The 22,452-nt window shown below is 38.3% G+C and overlaps 1 protein-coding gene across 1 annotated transcript in view; it reads right to left on the bottom strand.

The window, feature by feature from the left end:
- ARMC9 (armadillo repeat containing 9) overlaps positions 1 to 22,452 on the bottom strand; it is a 59,046-nt gene that overhangs the window by 15,271 nt on the left and 21,323 nt on the right. The window contains exons 11-22 of the mRNA XM_058812041.1: positions 19,691 to 19,725; positions 18,445 to 18,556; positions 17,431 to 17,523; positions 16,179 to 16,269; positions 15,148 to 15,271; positions 13,497 to 13,636; positions 12,636 to 12,712; positions 11,670 to 11,744; positions 10,527 to 10,617; positions 9,154 to 9,212; positions 4,425 to 4,529; positions 3,259 to 3,374 (exon numbers count right to left, since the gene is read on the bottom strand). Coding sequence (XP_058668024.1) covers positions 3,259 to 3,374; positions 4,425 to 4,529; positions 9,154 to 9,212; positions 10,527 to 10,617; positions 11,670 to 11,744; positions 12,636 to 12,712; positions 13,497 to 13,636; positions 15,148 to 15,271; positions 16,179 to 16,269; positions 17,431 to 17,523; positions 18,445 to 18,556; positions 19,691 to 19,725 — 1,118 coding nt within the window. The remainder of the gene's footprint in view (positions 1 to 3,258; positions 3,375 to 4,424; positions 4,530 to 9,153; positions 9,213 to 10,526; positions 10,618 to 11,669; positions 11,745 to 12,635; positions 12,713 to 13,496; positions 13,637 to 15,147; positions 15,272 to 16,178; positions 16,270 to 17,430; positions 17,524 to 18,444; positions 18,557 to 19,690; positions 19,726 to 22,452) is intronic.

The following is a 22,452-nucleotide window of genomic DNA, read 5'->3' as shown; positions in this document are numbered from 1 at the left end:
TCACCCCCCTCCCTTTTTGGAGGTATGAACCAACAACTCAAAGAGACACGTTATAGTATCTCCTCAACTGCTTCCTCTTTCATGATGTTTTTAAATGGAATAGATTACATTGAGTCTCACATGAAGAACTTCAAACAAGTTATATTCACTTCAATTTTGAATGGCAGCATTTACAAAACTTTTTAATGCAGTTTAACCACTGTGCCGAATACGAGACTCCAGATAATTCAGATGAACTGTCCTGGATTGTATCTGGTAGACAAGCTGTGTCCAGGGCAAAAGTGTCTAACATTTTTCATGAGATTTCACATGATACAAGCCACTTAAATTACTTAAACTACAAAATACATCCAGTTCAGATATTGCTTTCAAATTAAGGCAGCTAAGTTTTTATTGTCTTCCTCCTGCAATAATTTCCAAGTGAGTATTTCCTTATTTTGGTAAATGAATTTGTACTAAAATTAGAACAGCATAAAAACCATCAAAGCTTGTCGTTTTTTGCTGCAAAATGTAGTTTGAGGATGTCTTCATCTACTCACTGCAGTTTCCTGCACACAAATTAGTTAGGTACAAAGGACAAACTTCTCATTCAGGGTGGTACTGCTTGTTTCCTGTTTAAAACATAGAAGCATCAAACACTCATAGTATTTTCACCATTTGGGCAGAGCAGGAGGGAAATTAATTTTCACGTATTTTCACAGTGTTGGATTTCTGCTGTTTATATTTCTCCTCTGTAGTCTGCATAGTGAGGCAATCTGTAAAGGCTGCTTCACACCATCAAACTAACACTTCTCTTAGACCAAGAGCTACTAGAACCAGCATGATAGAAATGTGGTTTTAATTTGTATCCAGCAGTGACCTGCAGCCATCTTGCAGAAGCACAAGCTGCGCAACTGAGAGGATTCAAGTTGTGCCAAATCCAAGACTCGAGTCACTCCAGGATCCTGGGACATTTAAGTAAACACCCTGCCTGGGTAGATGGTGCTAAAGAGAGGCAACAATCACTTCCAGAGATTATTTCTGATGCAAAAATTGCAGTGCAGTACACGACATAGGGAAATAAAAGGCACTCCCATGGGTTTGACACAATTTTTTTGTGTTCATTTTCACAAGCTTGGTTTTATCTCCACTTACAAAGCAAGAATGCAAAGTTTAGACACTCCAGTGATAATGATGAATTATTCCTGAAAATATACTTTCTAAATAGGCTGTAAGGCTGCCTGTTAGGGACTAAAATGGTTCATGCCTTAAACATTGTGAGGAAGGAGTTTTGCCCTATAGCAAAAACAGTTTAAAGACCTTCCCCCCCCCCCCCCCCCTTGAAGATGCCTGGCTGGAACTTTGAACCCTGAGTTAAGTCACCTAGATAAGATAAAGAGATGTTCAATCATCTCAGATCTAGGGAGAAGCAAACAAGGCTGAGAGCAAGGAATGCATTCACAAGAAAGCCAAATGCAGCAGAGAATCATCCCTGGCTGGGTTTGGGGTGAAGGAGACCACAGCCCACAGAGGCCAGGTTTACAGACTCCCCTGAAACGAGAGGGATAGTGGTTTTGGGTGTAGCCTCTGGTCAGAGGCACTGAGCACCCATCCTCACTTACACAGACTGTAAAACCCCACAGGCCACATCCATGGGACACTGATGTGGGAGGCAGCTGAGGGGTGTCATAATTCATCCAAGACCCCCAAAGCATTCCTCAGACTCATTCCTAAGGCCTTGCACCACAGGACTGCACGTGAGGCAAAGTGATGCAACAGCCACAGAGCCTGCTGCAAGAGACTGAGTCTAAGTGTCACCCCAGGGGAGGTACCTGGGCATTCCCACCTGGCCTGGCCATGTCCTCAACCATTGCATTCCGAGCTTTTTGGGGCACCCTAAGCACCAGAGCTGGAGAGGATCAACAGAACGTCCTTGGGATCCATGGAGTGGTGAGACTTTCTTTAATCTGCCACTCTCTTTCTGTACTCCCACCTCTTTTCTGTTTCTTTCTCTTCCTTCTTCTCCCTCTCTCTCTTATATTTATTATCAAATAAAATGCACAATATTGACTTTGGCATATTGGCTCATTAGCACATTAATTTAGGCAGAGGAATTTCTAGTAACTTTAAAGACTGGACTATAACACTGCCCTAACAGCCAACTCCAGAGAATCAGTCCAGGTCTCCAAGCCCACCATAGGTAAAAGTGGGGAAGTGGGACCTTGAACTCTAACACTAACCCCACAGTAAAGTGGCAATGTCTATTTAGGCATAGATAGCCAGTGTATGTATATTTAGGCATAGATTAACCAGTCTAGATTTTTAAGGCCTGCGGTTCTTTTGGAGAACTGCATGAAAATTATTCGGTAATCACTATTTTACTAACATATTAATTAATTGCTGCTTTCTTCTGACACACAAACACACCTATTTAATATATATGGGGAGAAGTCTTGCATAAACTGTGGATGTTGTGGTGGTGCAAAAAGTTGGCCCCCGTAAGAAAGGACCCAAAATCAGAACTCCAAATCCACACGATAAACATGCCTGTATCATAGCTACCTGGACTTGATCAAATCCAAAACTATGCAACTGAAAGTTAAAAAATAATTTAAATTTGGGATCTCATTGGCATTTTACTTCCTCAGTCAGGACAGTGAACAGAACAAATCTCATCTCAGAAATTAAGATATACTTGTTCTAACAGAAAGCAGAGAATATTCAAGGAGCTCTACATGGTAAGATTCCTCAATTCCATTTACAATAAGCCTTCTACTCTGACCCAAATCACACCAAGAGCAAAGTGCCATACACACTTCTGATGGAAAATGTATTTCTTCCAAAGCAGGGAAACACAACATAACAAGATTTTTATCCTATCCATTTTCTTTTTCATCTGTCCTTTAACAAACCAGCTCAGAGCAAATACACTTTGTTGCTTGTGAAGTGGAAGATCCCAGGCATTGTAGATGTTCGGTGCAACTTTCCAATAGAATATTTTACAGAAGATGCAAGAACACATGGGATATAATCTAAATTCAAATCAACCTGATCAGTATATATTAATTGAACTATTTTAAGAATGTGACCTCAGCCAGTGGACCTTTCTCTGTGTTTTGCACCTTTTTTTGAAATTATCCACAATGAATGACAATGGCAATGCACTTTTAGATAGAGAGGGTTTAGCTATTAGGCATTGTTATGGGCTTCTTTTCATTGTTGTTATGCTTTCTAAAAGAGCTTAGAAAACCCAACGTGGTCTCATTTGTTTGGACTTACATTAGATATGCAGGTCTGTGATAACCTGGTGTCACAGGTCTCTGGAGTGGCTCATCTATACTCTGATGGACACCAGCAAATTGCTTCTTCTTAGTTTTTGGAGTGTGAGTCATTATCTGATATACAGGAAATGAAGAAAAAAAATAATGCAGTGCAAAACCAAAAACATGGTATTTGAAGCCATAGAGAAAATTCTATAGAAACACTGCAGCAGAAACTTAATTGCATTCTGGTGTCACTGCATAAAACTTCCTGGAATCACTGAAAGCTCTTTCATAACATCTTCTCTCAGGTCACTTTTCCATTGCCAGGATTCTGGACTCTTGGATCCAGAAGGTGCACATTTATAATAGAATGGGTTGGGTTGGAAAGGTTCATAAAGACCATCCAGTTCCAAGCCCCCTGCAATGAGACACTTGTCACTACATCAGGTTGCTCAGGGAAGAATTTTCTCCTTATACATAATCTAACCTACCCTCTTTCAGTTCAAAGCCATTCTCCCTTGTCCTATCACTACATGTTCTTGTGAAAAAGATCCTCCCCAGCTTTCTTGTAGACCCTTTTAGGACTGAAAGCCCACAATAAACTCTCCCTGGAGCCTTCTCTTCTCCAGGCTGAATAACACCGCTCTCTAAGCCTGCTTTCACAGGAGAGGTGCTCCAGCCCTCTGAATATCTCAAATTAGTCACAGCACACTAAATGGCATTCATACATACTTTATGCTTTTTTACTTAATAGCTTTTTGCTGCTTGAAGTAAGGCAGACAATACTTGATCCGGCACAACGCCTGCAGGAGCAGTTGACTTTTCAACTTTTCTTTTTTCTAAAATAATTTCAGACCAGCAGAATGTTCCAGTTATTAACCTGCTCAGTACTTTGCTTTGTGTGCTCAGAGTCACTGGTGTAGCACCAGAACCCTAAGGCTGCCTGTAGCTTATTATTAAGCCACAGCCTGACCACCCCCTGTGAAAGGGTAGCTCCTTCCTCACACTGCTTCTGCCTCTCCTGAGCAGCAGCTCATACACAGACTGTGAAAGATCCACACTGCTCTGCAAGTAGCACCTGCCTCTTCAAGCAACAAACTGAATTAAGTGGTGAAACTACTGAAATGAAACCCTTAACCCAGGAATTTAATTTATTTTAAGATTCTAAGGAGTGGTACTCACTCCCAAGTACTCCGTTGTTAGCAGCTTCTCTCCGGAAAGCTCCCCCAGCTGAGGCAGCAAAACCTCATCTTTGTCCAGATCAGGCTCCAGGATGTCATTGTCCTCCTGCAAGGCAACAAGAAACTCACGTGTGCAAGGAAGCTTTAAAGCTGGTAATTTAAAAAAAAAAAACCCAAAAGCTGGTACAAAAAGCTTGGAATCAGTATTTCAGGATAAAAAGATCATACAACAAGGCAACAGCCCTCTGTTGATTTTATTCCAAAAACCCAAATGTAACCAACTTCAAGTAAAAACTACCAAGAATTCACTCTCTGGTGCCTATTTCTAGAATAGCTATGGGTGATTCATCTTTCATGGCAGCTCTGCAGCTTCTACACATCAAAAAAGCCAGGAAATTTTGAAGCTTGAGGGATTCCTCCAGCAAGCCAAAACCAGTAGTACAAGGACAAGACAGTATTTTTGCTTGTGTTTTGCTACTAGAAAGAATCCTCTTCTGTCCTGCACACGATATCCTAAGACAGACCCACTCCAGATGAAGAAAATGTTCTTTGCTTTTGAAACCTGTTGTGACAGTAAATGTAAATGACCGTCAAAACCAGTAAACGAGAAAAAGTAAAGGAATAATTATAAAAAGGTATATTGCATAGTTATGTAGAGAGTCTGGTATAAATTCCACTAAAAACAATGTGCACTGGACTCTGGTGAACTCCAGAGCACAATGAAAATGAAAAGCAGTTTTACTTTTGTGAGATTGAGACTCAGTTTTAAATAGTCACAATCAGCTCTTCATTACCTGGCAAGCTGTGTGAAAAATAACACAGATGATGGCAAAAGGACAAACACTTGTAGACTAGGCAACAATCGCCTGTACCAAGCAAAAAACAACCCATCACCTGCCACCCCCCACCAAGAAACCACACTCCAAAGTCCACAATATGGTGTATTTTTAGGGGAGGGGGGAAGTTGCAAAGATAAGCTCTATAAATAGGTCTGGGGGATTTTTTTTTTTTTTACAAGGTTTGTTAATGCAGCCAATCCTGCTCCCTGACATTATTTAACCTGCCAGGTAACCGAGCCTGAAAGTGTCCCCCTGTCCTCTGCCTCCTTGTACAAAATAAGGACTTTGCCCATGTGCCATCACTCTGCTGCTGAAATAACACAATTGGTGCCCTGTTCCCCACTGCTCACAGGCTGCAGCAGATGTTGGAAGCCAAGCCCTTCAGGGTAATGGCTGGAAGCCCTGTGATTAAGCCCTTTCTTTTGATGTGCTCTGTGGCTGAAGTGGATTTTCACACACAGCTCTCTGATTTTATTGCCAGGTGCTGAGTGACAGCGGATCAGAGGGTGTCTGATAAATCCTCACTGTACAGGCACCTCACACAGCTCCAGCTTGTAACCAAGCTTTGGATAACAGCTACAATATCACATATTCACTTTAACAAGCAGCTTTTCAAGATGGTCCAAGTCAAATAAAAAAACAAATGCAAAGATCAAATATTGAAGATAAATTAAGTTAGTATTTAACAGACCAGTCAAGAGAATGTTGAGCACCAGGAAATACACACTGTGACTGTGGGTGTCAACACACCCCAGAAGGTTGACATCTCAGGTCTGGGTATGTACTCCAGGAGCCAGTATATCTTAAGCTCTACACTAGTTAATTTAAAGCTTACCAGCCAAACACAAAAGCCAATTTATTTCTGAATAACAGCACACACAGAGACATTTTTTACATGGTTATATGCTCCAGCGTTACACAGTACACAGAATCTTAATTTTCTGAACATATGATGCCCTTAGAAATCCTAGAATTTTCCTCTAACAGGCTCAACTGCATCTTAGCTACAGTGTTTAGGAGAAAGTAGTCATTACCACAAGATCTGCTCAAAGCCAGGAGAGAATTCATCAACTCTAAATTAAACACAGATAAAAGCAAAAAACCCCCATGAAAGGTAATAGTAACAGCACTGGGAACATTTGCAGGCTCTTGTAAACAATTAAAGCTGGAGCAAAACCTCCAAATTAAGGCTGCATGAGAGTGTTTTTGTTGTTTCTTGAGTTCTAAAGGTATAAATAAAGGTATTGAGCAACAAATTCTAACATCAGTAAGCAGTCTGAAAGCATGTCACTAAATTGACAACATTGGCAATATATGGACATATACTGAAATGTATTCAGTCTGTAGTGGTTTAAAAGTTACATAAAAGCAAGATTTTGGATAAAATTTTTCAAAACTTTCTGTTGCCAGATCACATCAGATGTTATCACAGAACACCATTGAAAACAATAACTCACTGCAATTTTAAAATACAAAAGAGTTCCAATTATTGAGGCAGTGAGTCAACAAATCTTTGTTTATTTAACAAAGTAACAACATTATGCATTACTGCCATGATATTTGTAAACTATATTTTCTAAACTGAGGGACTAAGAAACCAGATGTCCTTGTAGCAGAACAGAATTATAGTTCCCAGCAGCAATAAGGATTCAGAATGTGTTGCAATTAATGTTACACTAAAAACAGTTTCAAATTTGGCTTTTCTTTTTAATATAATGGCAAAGCTAATGAAAAACTGGAATTGGACACAAAAGCCTGCTGTTGGTTTTTTGAGTCAAATAATAAGAAATGCCAGAAGTCCATCTTAATCACATGATGGTCCAGTGGCAAAAATACATTTCAAAAGGATCTGACCTAGAGCCTTTGCTGGGACTGTAAGCAGCAGCAACTCATTTAGGGGGTAGGACTGAACAGGAGAATTCACCTTCCTTTCATTCCCAGGAGCAGGTGACGTGATGGAAGTGTTGAACATTATCATGCAATTCAATACCACACCTTTCAGGAAGGAGCTCCTTATCCATGTGTTTTCACAACAAAACACAGTATCCTTTAAAAAACTATACTGAAGTTCAGGCAATGGTATTGTCACCTTGGATTCTCACCATACACCCAAGACACTCAAATCCTTGAAATGTCAGTTAAAAGGAATTAAGCAGAATTTTAAGCAAAGGGAAGTTTTAATGATTAATCTCCAGGAAGCCCATCTTGCACCACAAGCATTGATTTTCAGTTGGAGGGGTGGAAAGATTATAAAAAACAGACTTCAGGATTGCAGGAGGTGAAACAATTACAATAATCTAATCCTACAAGAAAAGAAAAGTTTACTGTATTCCCTTAGAATTAACTTAGAACTCTCCCCTTAGAATAAAAATGGGAGAGTTGATTGTCAAATAAAACTTATTTTCTAGCTCTAAACTTAGAATTTCCACATAGCTCTAACTTTAGGGAAAGGGATTATTAGTTTACCACCTATTGTGCCACAACACAAAAGGTATACACAACACAACACAAAAAATGAATAAATAATGCAACCAGTGCAAGGCTTCCCTGGATACTGGCAGGCAAAAGCTGCATCCTGCATGATGCTGCACCTCATAGCAACTGAGAGCACACCACACCTGTTGCAGTCAGGATATTTGCATTTTTATCTGCTCCCACAACAGGAAAAGGTCAATGTGCACTAGAAAATCCATTCTGTCACACTGCAGTAACAGGAAAAATTTTAGATTTGGTTTTCCTCAGTCATTGTCATTCTCATTAATGTGCAATGAGCTACTAGAATGTGGACACAACTACGTTTTATCTGTCTTATTCTCCATTGGTTCAGGACAAAAAACTTATATTTAGTCTAAAAGCATGGTTTTCAGTGAATCTGTTCTGCAGTAACACTTCTAATACAAGAACATTTTGCAGTTCACTCACTCTCCATGTCACTGACTTGTTCAGGGCCCAACACATGCTATGAATGTATTTATTTGCACACATACACACACCGAAGCATGCACAAATACTGTTTCCAGGACATCTACTACAGCTGTTCTTTTAAATTTCTCAAGCAAGGCTTCTGAATAAAATAAAAATGCAGAGGGGTAGATTTCCTCAAGATAAAACTCCCACATAACTGCTGACACTGTATTTTCAAGCTTCCACTGTGCACTTATGGCAATGCAGAAATGGCAACACCACAAGTGAAAACTGGGTATAACATTTCCCTCACAAGATTTACATATTGCTTTAATTTAGGTGATCCAGTATGTTGTGTTGTCTACACCCATGGCTCTATGAAGACAGCTTCTTAAAAGATATTGAAATACTGGTGTAGAATACATTTATTAGCAGAGAAGGAAATGCAAAGCTGATCAGCTTATATTTACTATGATATAGTTTCTCATGCTTATTTTATTTTATTTTCTCACGGGACTTATTTGTAATAACCTTTTCCCTTTCTTACATTCCAGCAATTTACTAAATACATTTCATAGTTTGTAAACAACAAATAAAGTCACACCCTGAATAGATAATGATACCTTAAGAAAAAGTGATAACCTGTTTATAAACTATTCTGGTAATATACTTTTTTTTAACTGCATCCAATAGATCTGCTTGAAAGCAAGATTCCTACTTCTACAGTAACTCCTCATCTCTTCACTTACGTCCAGTCAATCCTTTAATTATCACAGAGGTGGTGAGTTACTAAAATAAAAGAGTAGGACTTCAAATGAAAAAAAGGTAATGGAAAGAGATCCAATTTTCTTGTTAATGCAAGAATAATTAAGCAAACGTAAAAACCAAAACCAAAACCAGAAAACAATGTCTGGTTTATTGACACAAATATTTTCTTTCTAGAAGATTAAGGATTTTTCTAAAAGGTGCCAGAAAGCTTTTACTTACTTCCTCATACTCCTCTTCCTCATCATCATCAGACACAATATTGTCATTGAATGGCTCTTCTAGAAAGAAGCAAAACAAAATGGTGTCAGATAAGTTGCACATGTACACCTTGACAGAATCTCATTATTTCTTCAGTTTTACAGGAGCAAGATTTAACCTGCTTCTCATACAGACATGTCTTTTTCAGGACAGCTATTGTAATAATTTGATCCTAAAAGCATTCTACTAGAAATCACTGAATTCAATTCATATTTTGGAAAATGGCAGAAACAGAAACACTCTGGAATAGTTACTTTCTCAGAAAATCCACAGTGACACCTCACTGTATTTACTGACAAGACTTGAATGAAAGTGTGTACACTTGCAAGTTTGTCTATTTTTCAAATATTTTTGAATAAGAGACTCTACTTCTCCCTAAAAGTACTTTAATATTATACTGCTTTTGTACATAAAAAGTTAGTACTCCTGCAGAATACTCATTGTAAGTTTTGGACAAAATTATTTCCTCAGGAAAAGAGTGGCCAGGCTTATACTGGAAATCTGAATCATCAATGACTCAGACAAAAGCTCTTAAAAATGCCATTTTCAGGTAGAAGAGGAGTGGTTCAAGAACAAAACCGTCAAGAACAAATACTGTATAGTGGCAATACAGTACTTAAATATTTTATTTGTTCTTTTACAAGGCAGAATTAGTAAAAGTTCTAGCTTGTAAAAGAACAAAAAAAAAATATGACAGGCTCTGTTCTTTCCAAAAGCCAAACAGAGCAGTTCAACTTGTTCTATGTTTACTGTACAGAAAGATTCAATCACAACTAATCTCCTTTTCATTATTTGTTTTATCTTTTTTCAGTCTTCCTTTCAGTCACAGGCAACAGAAAATGGAATTCCACCTTTTCAGTCTGTATTAACAGCATCTACCACTCTGATAACCTATCAACATCCTCTCCAAAAAGGATGGTCTCTGCTCCCTATTCAGGATAAGCCATTTCACATAAAGCTACACCTCAATACAGCAAGAGACAGATCTAGTTCCTAAATCCTATTTTACAAATTTCTATTGCATTTTTGCAGCTGGCAGCAGTCTCTCATTACTATCAGACCACTGCCATGAAAGAAAACAGCAAAGGTAATTTTATTTATGATCCCCAAACTTTGGAATTGTGTCTTACTCAGCCTTTTATTTCTTCTTTATTACTAGAACATAAAGGAAAATTTAAAATACATTACTTTAAAATCCTGACTTTCATTATTCACCCTCTCTCAGACCATCACACTATTTTTATTCTTTGAGGTTTCCAATGCCAAGTAAAAACATGAGTTTTTTATGGTTTTTGTGAAAGATTTAAAGCTCTGATAGCTGCCTGTGTTCTGACCTGAATTGAGTTGCTTGATAACAAATTCCATCTGTCGAACCATCTCTTCATTTCTTTCCTTGATAAAGCAGCGCAGAATTTCTTCCATCCCCTGGATGTAGCAGAAAACATTGGAAGATCAGTGTTTCATGTCACCACAGTGACAGAGATTTGTTAGCTAAAATTTTTTTTTTTTTTTTGGTTAGGGAAGACAGAGTCAGTGCGAAGCAAACCACAGTGTCCAGCTCCAAGTGTTGCACAAACAAAAAAAAAAATGTTTTCTACATTGCTTTGAGGCTTAAACAGAGACACGTCCATGATGAACAGCAAAATTTTACAACAGATCTGTTGCTTTTGCCTTCTGAATTCAGTACACAATAGTCATCAGAACAGGGTAAAATTTACATCCACAGAGACAACAGTGCAAGGTTCAGAGAAAGGAAGCAGAAAACAGAACCAGCTTTAACTTTAAACTTGGTTTCTCTCTTTATGGCTCCTTATAGCCTTGATGTTGTGTCTTTATGCATTTATGATCACTTGCAATCCTCTGTGAGATAGAACATCTGATAACAATTATGTCTCCATAACTCTCTGGGTTAGTTCTTAAGATACAAAGACATGCTGCTATCCCAGGAACAGCTTCCTCAAACACAGAAGTTGAAACACAGTCATTACCATTAGACTAACTTTCACAGGAAATCAGTTCCTAGTTCTGATACCTTCCTCCTGCTCCTTCCCCAGATAACCATGTCTACAACAGGCAGAAGGAAAAGCAGCAAGAAGTCCTTTCAGTGGCTACTCACTGGTGCAGAATAAGGGGAAGAAGTAGCAGGTGAGATGAAAGCATCTCCTGGGACCACAAGGAGTCTACAAAATGCTAGAAGGACACACAATTCTAAAAGAACACCTTTAATTTATAATTCAGACTGAATCCTTCACTCTACTGGGGCTCCACTCCTGGGAAAAAGACCTGGAAATTTGGCAGAAGTGTTTGAGAAATAATTCATACTTCCCTGAGGATCAAAGGGGAAGGGCCTCTTGTGGGTTCCCTTCTCAAAATGCTCCCACTTCACAGCCCTGCTGTGCCCTGCTCAGCAGGTCCCTGTCTGGGCCATCTCTGGTAGAGATGTTGATTTTCATGCTCTGCAAAGCAGCACTCCTTACCATTTCTCTGGCTTCTTCTCGGACAGAAGGGATGGCCAGAATACTGTACAGTACTCCATTCACATATGACTGGACCTAAGAGGAAGAAATAATAATACCATGAAGAAAAACTCTTCCATTCCTCCTAGCTGACTATCAAAATATAAAACCAAAAGTATAAAATTACTATACTTCAAAGAGTTTAACCAGGCTAGACTGGACTTGCAAAAATTCCCACATGGGAAGCAGAGAACTTTTAGGATGCAAATATACTGTGATATGGTTGATCTAAACCAATGTGCTGCATGCCAATTTCCCAAACAACCCCTCTGTATCTGATAATGTATTCTTGCAAATTGACCTAGGCATAAGAAAGAAAAAAAAATAAGAAAAAGAAAGAGAGACAAGCAGAAAAAAGGTTAATTTCTGACAAACACTAATAGCAGTACAAAAAACAGGACAAAGAACAGGGAAAAGTCTCTGCCAGCATGAACTCAAGACAGACTTCAAGCATTGTAGCCTCAGGCAGGATGATAAAGCCAAAGCAGCTTCATGAATGTCACAAGTCTTCTACTTTCTTACAGCATTCCTTAAAACCACAGCAAATGTGTTCCCCTGCACCTGATGTTTTGCATCACACATTGTTCATCTCATGAACAGTCAAGCTTGAGATGAATTGGTGTATGACATTCAAGCAGCATCAGAAACTGCAATCAAGGCACATGGACTGCATGGTAACTGCATCCAAAGCTGCCATTCTTAGCTGCCAATGTTTGTTAAAGCAAGACGTGCTTCTGTCTAGAAAGATCTCTGCTCACCAAAATAAAATATACGCATTTGTGAATTTTAGGCAAAATTCATGCAACTTAATTTACAAGGATCTAATAAAGGAAACAAAACCCATTTACTTTTTACATTTTTTCCTTTCTTATTTTTTAAATTTTTCTTTCCACCTTTTCATTAACCCAAAGTTTGATGTACAAATACCTTAGGATTCTCGTGGTCAAGAAGACCAGAAAGAACTCTGAGCATGGCGTTTGGGATACTTGCACATATTTTCTTCCCTGCAAAGGCAGAACACATAAATATGCTTGAAAAACAGAACAGATAAGAGCAAGTTTCTTTTTTATTTTTTAGAATCAGTATTGAATATAGTTTGCACAGAGCAATATTGTTTCTTGTTCCTGACAAATGCTGTTCAGCATAACTGAGTTCAAATCACTGAAATTACTCTGGATTTATGCAGTTGTAGTCTTGGACAGGATGCAACACAAAGGGGATTTAAAAATTTACCAAAGGCATTTTTTTGCTTACAAGAAGCAGATGATTTTTCACCCTTACCTTACTTTCCTTTTCAAAAGGAAATTTAATTTATGCTCTTTTTAAGTCTCTTGGACACAGAGAGGATCTTATTTTCTTGGGGGGAATGTCTGCTTTGTAGAAGTCAAAGCAAGGTGAAGGTTAAGCTCCTCACTCTTAAGCTCCTCAACCCAGTTCTGTCTGTTTACAAAGAAATCTCTAACACAGAGTCTGTAAGTGGACACAAACAAAGTGTCCTTTGAAAAGTGGGCCTGAATGTAGCAATGGCAGCCTTCACATGCTAATATAAAAAAAAAAATCAAATCTTAAAAGGGTGCCATTGCTTAATTCTTTAGAATTCCCATAGCTGGAATTCTTGGGAAAGGAGATTTGCTCAAAAGCATTGGTTATAACACTCAAATATCTCTGGTTGTTGTTCCTGCTGCTGTTTGTAGCCACTTGAAAGACTCCTGGTAAAACAGGAGAAAAAGATTCACAATCTTCTCTATCTATTTCTTGGAATAAGGTTGTATTCAAAATGTAAGACACCTGCACTCCTCAGACAAAGATTCATGAGCAAGGCAGCACAATACTCCAGGTTGTAATCAGACAGGCAATCTGGGTCTATTAGAACATCAACCAGCCAGAAAATGAGCCCATCCTGGATCATTGCTGACTGCAGTGTGCGCCTAGGATTAAAAAACAAAAACAGATGAAAAATCACAAATGTCAGATCCCAACATAAATAGTTTTCATATACATTTATAGCCAGTACAAGCACATTAAAAATACAATAGCCTGTCCAAAAAAAAAGAAAATCCCTAAACTACCTGTTTTGGCAGAATCACTAAACCAAGTAATTAACAAAGCCTGAAGAAACTGAAGATGGAGATTCCCATATGGTTATAGGACTAAAACATTGTTGGATAGATTGGGAGGTTTTGTCTTTTGTTTTATTTTGTTCTTTTTAAACCTGTGAACTGCTGAGGTAAATTTCTTCATTGTTTTCTAGGGCTTCATACTCCAGCTAAAATGGCATTTTCAATTGTCTTTTTTAATTGGTTTAAAAAGGCAGTTACACACAACAGATCCATAAAACAAATTAATTACTTCTTCTGTCACAGGCAGCCATAGCACTGTAGCACTTTTGTACTGCCAATTTGACAAATGATGTTTTTTGCTTGAATCTATTTGCACTTTTCTCTAGAGATTCTTAAATCTCATGCTCTTTTAACTCAACTTGTAGTTGCCCTCAGAGACTATGGTGAATAAAATGCCAGGTGGCCAACCATGGTCTACAATAAAAATTCTACACCTTACAATACAAAAAAAGAAGTATGTACTGGTAGAAAAGTCTTACTGAAGAACAGAATTTTTCATAACATTGTTTCCAAGAGGCATTATATTTAAATTGCAAAGATCAAAGCAGGTGCTTTCCTGGCTTTGGTCCTGAAAGTTCATATGTTTCTTAGTGCTGGATATTGCAGCAGGTCTGTGGCATGGACTAAGCAAAAGAAGGGAGCATGTGACCACATACTAAAAAGTTTCCCTTATGTCAAGTATCTGGAATTAACCTTCTATAAGATTGTTACTTTTTAGAAAATAAAAAACTTTCACATTTTCAATATTCTTCCTGCCTGCTGGGAAAACAGAGCTCCTAAGATCATACTTATTTGATAACTAGAGCACACCCTTTACTGCTTTTGTGTATTTCTTTTGGGGTGGGCACTTGAGTCAGACTGCTAATATAAAAGTAAGAAACAAGACAGCCTGTGCATAGACAGCTCCAGGAAAGGGGGTCAACAGGATAAAGATGAAATCCCTGAAAAATGTTTGCAGAAAGGATAATGAAAACCTTATGCTTTGGAATGTAACACAACTCTTTTTTCCGTGTACAATTGTCAGAGCTTTCTACATTAAGATTTTCACTTTCTTCAGTTAAGGAACACATACAAAGCACACAAGGCTGTGGCAGGAGATGCATATTTACTTGGGCCTTGACAGCTGGTAGGGAGTCAGGTTAATTCGGTCAGCAAAACTGAATTCACCTCCATAATAAGTGACATTGCTTTCATCAGCCATCAGAGGTTCTGATGATTGTTATGGGAAAATCAGGTGCTCTTCTTTCCTCCCTGAACAGAGCCTAACTAGCCTGCATTTCCTCCCCTGCTGTCACCACCACACGCTGTACTTTCATCACCTGAGGCTGAATTTCTGCAGAGCCCCCAGAACATTCTCCCATGTAAGGGAATCCTTGTCTTCAGCTTTCAGTCTGTCCTCCAGCATTTGCAGCAATGTTGGGTTCTGAGAAAGGTAGGCACGACCTGGTGCAAAAAGCGATGAAAGAACAGATGCTGAGATAGCAGCTATGACAGAAAACCTCCCTCTCTTTGGAAAAGGTAAGCAGGATTGACCTCAGTTTCCTCTTGACAAGCCACAAACTTGTGCCAAGATCCAAACAAACCTGCACAAAGTTGTGTAGCAGACCAGTTGCATTCAATCCAGACACTTGGGGTATTAGAGGTCCACAATTGCAAATCAGTACCACACAGAACCCACTTTCAGTATATGCTTTCTGATCTAGCAGTTTTGTACAATCAAGAAAAAGAACAGAAATGTCCAAAGAGCTTGGGAAAGTCAGGTGCCCTCCTGCTACTGACTTCAAATGAGATTTCAGCACCTAGTAATACTTAGCTCCAAAAATAGCAGTAAACCAAGAGCTAATTTGGGACAGGCAGAGATACAAAGCTGGATATATATGCAGCTGGATTGTTAGCAGTGATGCACAAAGATTTATTCAGGTGAGGACCAGGAAAATGCAGGAGCCACAGTAGTTACTATTGCACAACCTGGTAGCAGGTCTGCCCACGGGAAACCTAAATAATGGGGGAAAATTAATGGAAAAGAAATCCCCTGATTAATGGGGATTTTTCGCTTTAACCCTCATGGAGAAACTGAAGACTATATTAAAGGCAGTATCTGAGTAAGTTCCCACACAGATCACAAATCATCAAAACAAGTCAGAAATACTGAATATAGAGTGTCAAAATGAAAACATTCCAGATACTGAAAAGCTGTTTTGAATGCATGCTACAAAAGATAGTGAATCACTAGAAAAAGGGTGCAAATAAGGCTCTAAATTACCACATGCACTGACATGCACTTGTAAAGCACCAATAAGAAAGCATTATATGAAAATATTATCTTATTTTTTTGCAGTGAATCATTTACCTTCTATCAGTGAAGCAAAAGCATTGATGAGCCTTGCCATATACTGTCTGACTACCTCACTTTTAGAATGTAATAATTGGAGGACACTTCTCTGAAAAAGAAAGCAGATGTTAATAAATGGCAAAGAAGGAAAACACAAAAGTTTGTCTTCTATAATGTTTTAAAAGCTTCATTAAACTTACACAGGAAAAAACCAAACCCTTTGAATGCATACTGATTTGTCAATATGATGTACAGTTTCTTTTTTTATTGGCAGGGGGCTGAAGGAGAGATGGAAAATGAACAAATAGGCAAATTACAGCTTCTCATCTGAGTCTGTTAAAACTCCATTAAACTTTATGGTGTAGAGTAGAAGTTATATTGAGCCAACATAGTCCAGTTAAAGCTGGTACCTAAAATTAATATTCAGTCAGTGACAAAAAAAAAACCCACAAACCAAACAACTTAGCTTTGTTGATAAACTTAAATGCAGTAACATTATCTGAACAGGAATGCTTTTCTTTGACAATGAAGAGTGTGGCAAGCAGCTCAGTAACTTACCAAAACCACCACATTGAAATTATTTCTTATCTGTTTTATTTCAGGCTTTACATATAACTTCCCTCTTACAGAAATTCAGAGGGAGGAAAAATTGATTGTTGATTTAATAATCCTTTACATTTCCTAGTGGTACAAGAAACTGTTGCAAAGACAATAAAGCCACAATAAACCAAGTAGGCTCAGTGCCTCAAACCCCTGGGAAACTCAATTATGCACAGAAGCCACTAAAACCAATGAAAGAAGTTGTGCTTTTCTTAACTCTGGCTTATCAGGGACTGAAACAACTTTCCAAAATCAACACACCAAAATTCCCCTTTCTAAAGAAAGGTGTCAATCCACCTCAAATTCACAGAAACACAGTTGATCACTGCAGTTGCACAATGACACATTCCATGGCGGCATTGGGACTGAAGTCCTAATTTAGTTCTTATCTTTGATCAGTGAAATGAATTGAGTGTATTATTTAACAATACACAATCACTCAAAAAGAGGCACAGCATCTGATAAGCAAGACTTAGAGGGCCTCAGGCTTTGGTTCAACTCACAGAAGTGAAGCACAGGGAGCTAAATGTGTCACCCAATTTTGGCACTACTACCTTTTTTTCCTTCTCCTCTTCCAGAGAACAATAAAATTTTATGATTAGCACTTCATATACCCAAGTGAGCAATATCACACAGAAGTTGGACAACTGACAACTCAGTTTCACCTGACCTGACAGTTGCTGTGGCAGTCCAGGAGGTCATTATTGATGTAGGCTTGCATGATAGTGTCTCTCTGTTCACCAGGATATGACGTTGTCAAGCGCTAAAACAAATAACAACATAAGTAAACAAGTCAAGAACATAAAAAGCCAAAACTATGGATTGATGACCCCTGGAGATTTTAAAGGTGTTGATACTCTATAGCTGAGAACCTCTTTCATGGGGAGCAGTAATTCAACCTCAGTGACATAAGGGAAAGAGATGAAACGAACTGACCTGACCTCAGCTCTGTGATCCAGTACAAAATTGTTACTTGGGAGCTGTCATGATGTCCATACAGGAAAGACACAGAATTACTTCCCATTAAGTTAAAAAAGCCCCTCTATTAGTTACAGATGTGATGCTTTTCTTAATCATTAGAGACAGAGCATTGGGCAAGAAGTACTTTTGGTTAAAACAAACAGATTGTTTTTATGTGAAAACGGACAGTGAAACTTGATCAGAATTTCACTGTTATCAACTTTCATGACTGTCACTTTGAAGACATCAGCTTCCTTTTCAGCAGGAAAATGTAACTTCCTGTTGTCACCTGTAATTTTTCTTAAATGTCATTACATGACACAAGTCAACCAAAAGGTAGGTTTCTGTAAAATATTGATTATAAAGGAAAACTGGTGATTAGAGTCAGGTATGTCTTGGATACAGCAGTATTTATATAAATATAAACCAAAATGATATGTGGAAAAGGGAACTGCATAAAACAACAATTTATTTGAAAGCACATCAGAAATTATTTCCTCTGAATATCCCAGAAATCTGGGAAATCCTTGTGTGAGAAATCTGTCTCTCCCCAGACGAGAAGGACACTGCTACAGTACAAATAAACCTGCCTGGGGTGCCTTCATCATCTCAACAGCCTTAGAAAGCTTCACCAACAGGAATTTGCCTGTCATGTTGAACTCATCACCAGAACAACCATCTTGTTTGCTAAATGGATCTTAGTTTGGGTGCCTCCTGTCCTTACCCAGCGCAGAGCCTGCAGTAGGAGGGCCTTGAGACGATCACTGCCTGTAATCAAATCTTTCTTCAGCTTCTCATAATCCAGAGAGGGCAGCAATGGCACATCCTGCACCTTCCTAAAGGAAAAGACATTCATCAAAACTCTCTCTCCTCATTCAGTGCAGCTGATGTTACTGAGGTGAGAAGAGCCAAAACAGGAAGTCTGCTTCAGGAAAAGAACTTCCACATTTTCACACTTTTATTACTTTTGTTACCATTATAGTGTTAGAACAACAGACTTGTTGAATTTGGGGTTATTTCTTTCTTATGCATGCAGCTTGCTTACCATCATAACTTGCAGACAGTAAACTGACAACAAGACAGCTGATGATCTGAGATTTTTACAAAACAGTACAGTAATACCCTTTTTCCCCTTCTCTACTGGGCCACAAGGGCATGAGGACAGTTAGATGCAGTAAAAAGCTGCAGCTCCATCTCCACCTCCAAGCCCTTATGCACACAGAAATGTCTTCTCAAAGGCAAAGGTGGTGTGGGCTGAGTGGGTTTTTATAGCCTGGAGTATGCTGACTTAATATGAGACTTAATACTGGACTACTTCCTATGCATCAATACTATCTTGCTATTTTGAAATTTAACACTGCAATAGAAGTTTCTCTTAAGAAAACTGCTTCTAGTCAAGTGTTTCAATCTTAATATTTAAATATAATCCACTAAAATGTTTTAGTATCTTCCCATCCTACCACTTTTCAAAACAAATTTTATGTCCTATGCATAATTGCCCATTATCTTGTAAACAGGATAAAAAGTGTCTCAAAAATTTAATAGAACTTCACCTTGAATATACAATTTCTATTCAGTATTACAAGACAAAATTAATTAAGTCAGACACAAAAAAAATTAAGTTAAGGCACCCAAAAATCCATATTAGTGATTCCCCCTTTTCCTGGATTTGTGAGAATCAAACCAATTACAACAATAGGACTGAAATATGTGGAAACACTAAAAATACAGCAACAACCTCACATGTGTGGAATGGCAGATTTACTGGATTAACAACATTCTGCTGAAATTAGAACGTTACTGAAGCTGCTCAGCAGAAGAACACAGATCACACAATATTTGCATCAATGTTCACTGAGGTCAGAGGCAGCACAGAGGAGAAGTCCCACTTGAGGACAACTGGCAATGTGTACTTCAGTTTACAAACCCTTCTCTACAGACAGAAATGGAGCTCAACAACAAATACTTACATAGAGGATAAAGATGCTCTTAACAGTGTGGAAGCCTGAATCACAAAAAGAAAGAAAAAAGGAAATTACAGCATGTAAGTCCAAATTTCACATGTTATTAATGAGGTCCAAAGTGAATTCTTTCACTAAGATTCTGCAGTTCTTTTCCTATAAAAACCTGTGCTGTAAACCAGAAACACAGCTGAAGAAAGAGCACTTCAGTGTTTATCTTTCTTTTCCCTAAAGTGTTTTACAGGTCAAAATCTCTTTTGTTATGATTTGGCTACATTACCCTCACCCACATAGTCCAAAAATACTTTGAAACATTTTAAAAAATAATAATAAATAAATTAATAGAAACTACTATCTGAGCCCACTGAGGAAGATGAAGAACTTGCTAAGCACATTCACTGACTTCATAAATTGTCATCTCTTTAAAATTGCAATAATATTTCATTGGAGACCCAGCATGCATTCCTGCATATAAATTTATTGTAATTCTTTGCTCCAACACTAATGTTATCAAGTGTCTGCTGCTACCAAAATATATCCCTATATATAATTATTAATATGTAAAGACAGGATTATGTATTCTAGTATGGATAAAACCAATATGAAATAGTGTGCCATTTCTTAGTGGTTCTGCCTAAGATATTATAATTAAATCCTGGATATTTCTGCTCTGATGCAGGGTGACACAGTGCCAGTGCAGTACCACTGTGCAACAAGGAACACCAACACCACACAAAAGTTCCACATGAAAGTTGTCTACGTCAGTGAGCATTTTTTGCTAGATTTAATTGTAGGTAAGCAAAGAAGCAGCAATTCTGGCATAAGAATGCTTCATGTCATGCATTCTGATGTCAACTACATGCTGTATTTGCAGAATATTCAATGTCATTTCCTTGTGCTGATCTCTCAGCTAAAAATCTCTCATTACCACTTATGCCTGTAAAACTGGTCTTGTCTCCTAACTGAGCCTCTTTCAATGGGAACTATATAATCAATGTCTATTGTCAGATTTAAAACTGGGATTTAGGAGACAAAAAGCATGAAATACCATAGAGAATATTGAATTACACCAGCTGACATATTCCTGAAAACAACCTCGTGGGTATCCTTGTAATACAAGGAACTGCTCTATTAGATGTGAAATGAGCTTATGTGCACAGTGGAAAGCATTTTATATTATGTCAATGAATGATTTACAAGTCATACACCTCAAAAGTAAACTGTCTGGACCAGCACTTCTCACATCACAGTTTATCTTACACAATACAAAATTCTTTCTAAGTATCATATCTGCCCCTAGACTGTTTTGCCCTCGTTCATTTTCCTTAGCATTTTCAAAATGTATAAAGAGTTAATTTTATCTAAACAAAACTGTTTTCCCAGTCAAAACCTAAAACCTTGTAGCTGCATGTGCAAAGAAATCACAAATCACTTTTGTTGCCTCTGTCAGCACCTTTCTCCTTTGTCCATTAGGGGAAATGGAAGAAAGTGACTACAGCACTTAAATGCAAAAGAAATTGCAGAGCCCTTGGAGATGGAAGGTCAAACAGAGAATAGCAATGTGGAAAGAAACAGAGCAGGGCACTAGGGCTATATAGATGCATATAAAGATTCTATGCTTCTCAATAAAGGGTTTTTTTATGAACTTCTTTGCTGTCTTAGAAAGAAAAATGTGCTCCAACCAAAATCTAACCAGAGGATTACTGGTTAAGATGCACATATCTCTCTTCTACACAAATAAAACTTTTTGGCAAGTGTAGGATTTTGCAAGCTTCTATAAAATTTCAAACTACAGAAAATTCAACTGGAAAACATTCAGATCAAATGGGACAATTCCCATATTAATTCCCAAATTATTTTTTAAGCCAGCAGATGGAGCACAGCAAGGTATTTAGTATGGTTTCCTTCTGTATTCTTCCTACACCAAAAAGGCACCAGAGAGTGAGGCAGGCCCTGCACTGGGGCTCTGAGGGCAGAACCACTGAGCTGGAAAAAATTCTGGTGATTTTGCTGATCAGACCCAGTTTATCAGTCTAGAACCTGCATAGGAAGAAGGAAGTTCTTTCAGGCTTTTGGTGTTTCTGGGAAAGCAGCAAGGATAAAGTTCATATTATATCAGGTTCAATTGTCCAGGCTAAACAGGAATGAAGAAAGTTTTGGGGGGCTAGTTTGTTCTTCACTGCACTGTCATTTCTCAATCTGACAATGGTCAGCACCACTGATAAGCAGAAAGAATGCAAGCATGTTACAGGCAGAGGTTTCCTTTCTTCCTTTTCATCTGCATGATTGCAATTACTCATAAATAAGCTAATCTGTATCTGTGGCATGCTGAGTAAGGCATTGGCTCAGGACATACACTCCTAGTCCAGATTCAGACACCAACTGCAGACAGAATCCAAACACATCATTCCATGTCTGTGGGCCTCAATTTTTTAATCTGAAAAGCAGATATATGCATCAATCTCTTTAACAAGCTGGGTTTTGAGATCTACCAATGAATGGCAGAGTGCAAGAGCTAAAAGTTATTATTTTGCTATTAAACAATTGAATGCTTATAGCACAGCCACCATAAAAAGAAATTATTTAGTTGCTTCTCTTCTCATTTTTCTTAGATTACAACATTTATTTCCTCAGCATTTGCTCCCAAGCCCTTCCCCCAGTCTTTCCTGGAACAGGTTAACCATTGATTTTAACCTTTTGAGTGACAGTATACCTTAGATAGCCAATGAAAGGCAGAGTGTGAAGAACCTGTGGCAAGGTCCTACGTCCCA

The sequence above is a fragment of the Ammospiza caudacuta genome, chromosome 11 (assembly GCF_027887145.1).
Source record: "Ammospiza caudacuta isolate bAmmCau1 chromosome 11, bAmmCau1.pri, whole genome shotgun sequence".
In the NCBI taxonomy this organism is placed as follows: Eukaryota; Metazoa; Chordata; class Aves; order Passeriformes; family Passerellidae; genus Ammospiza; species Ammospiza caudacuta.
Note: the sequence above shows the minus strand (reverse complement) of the source record. Positions and strands in the feature narration are given on the sequence as shown.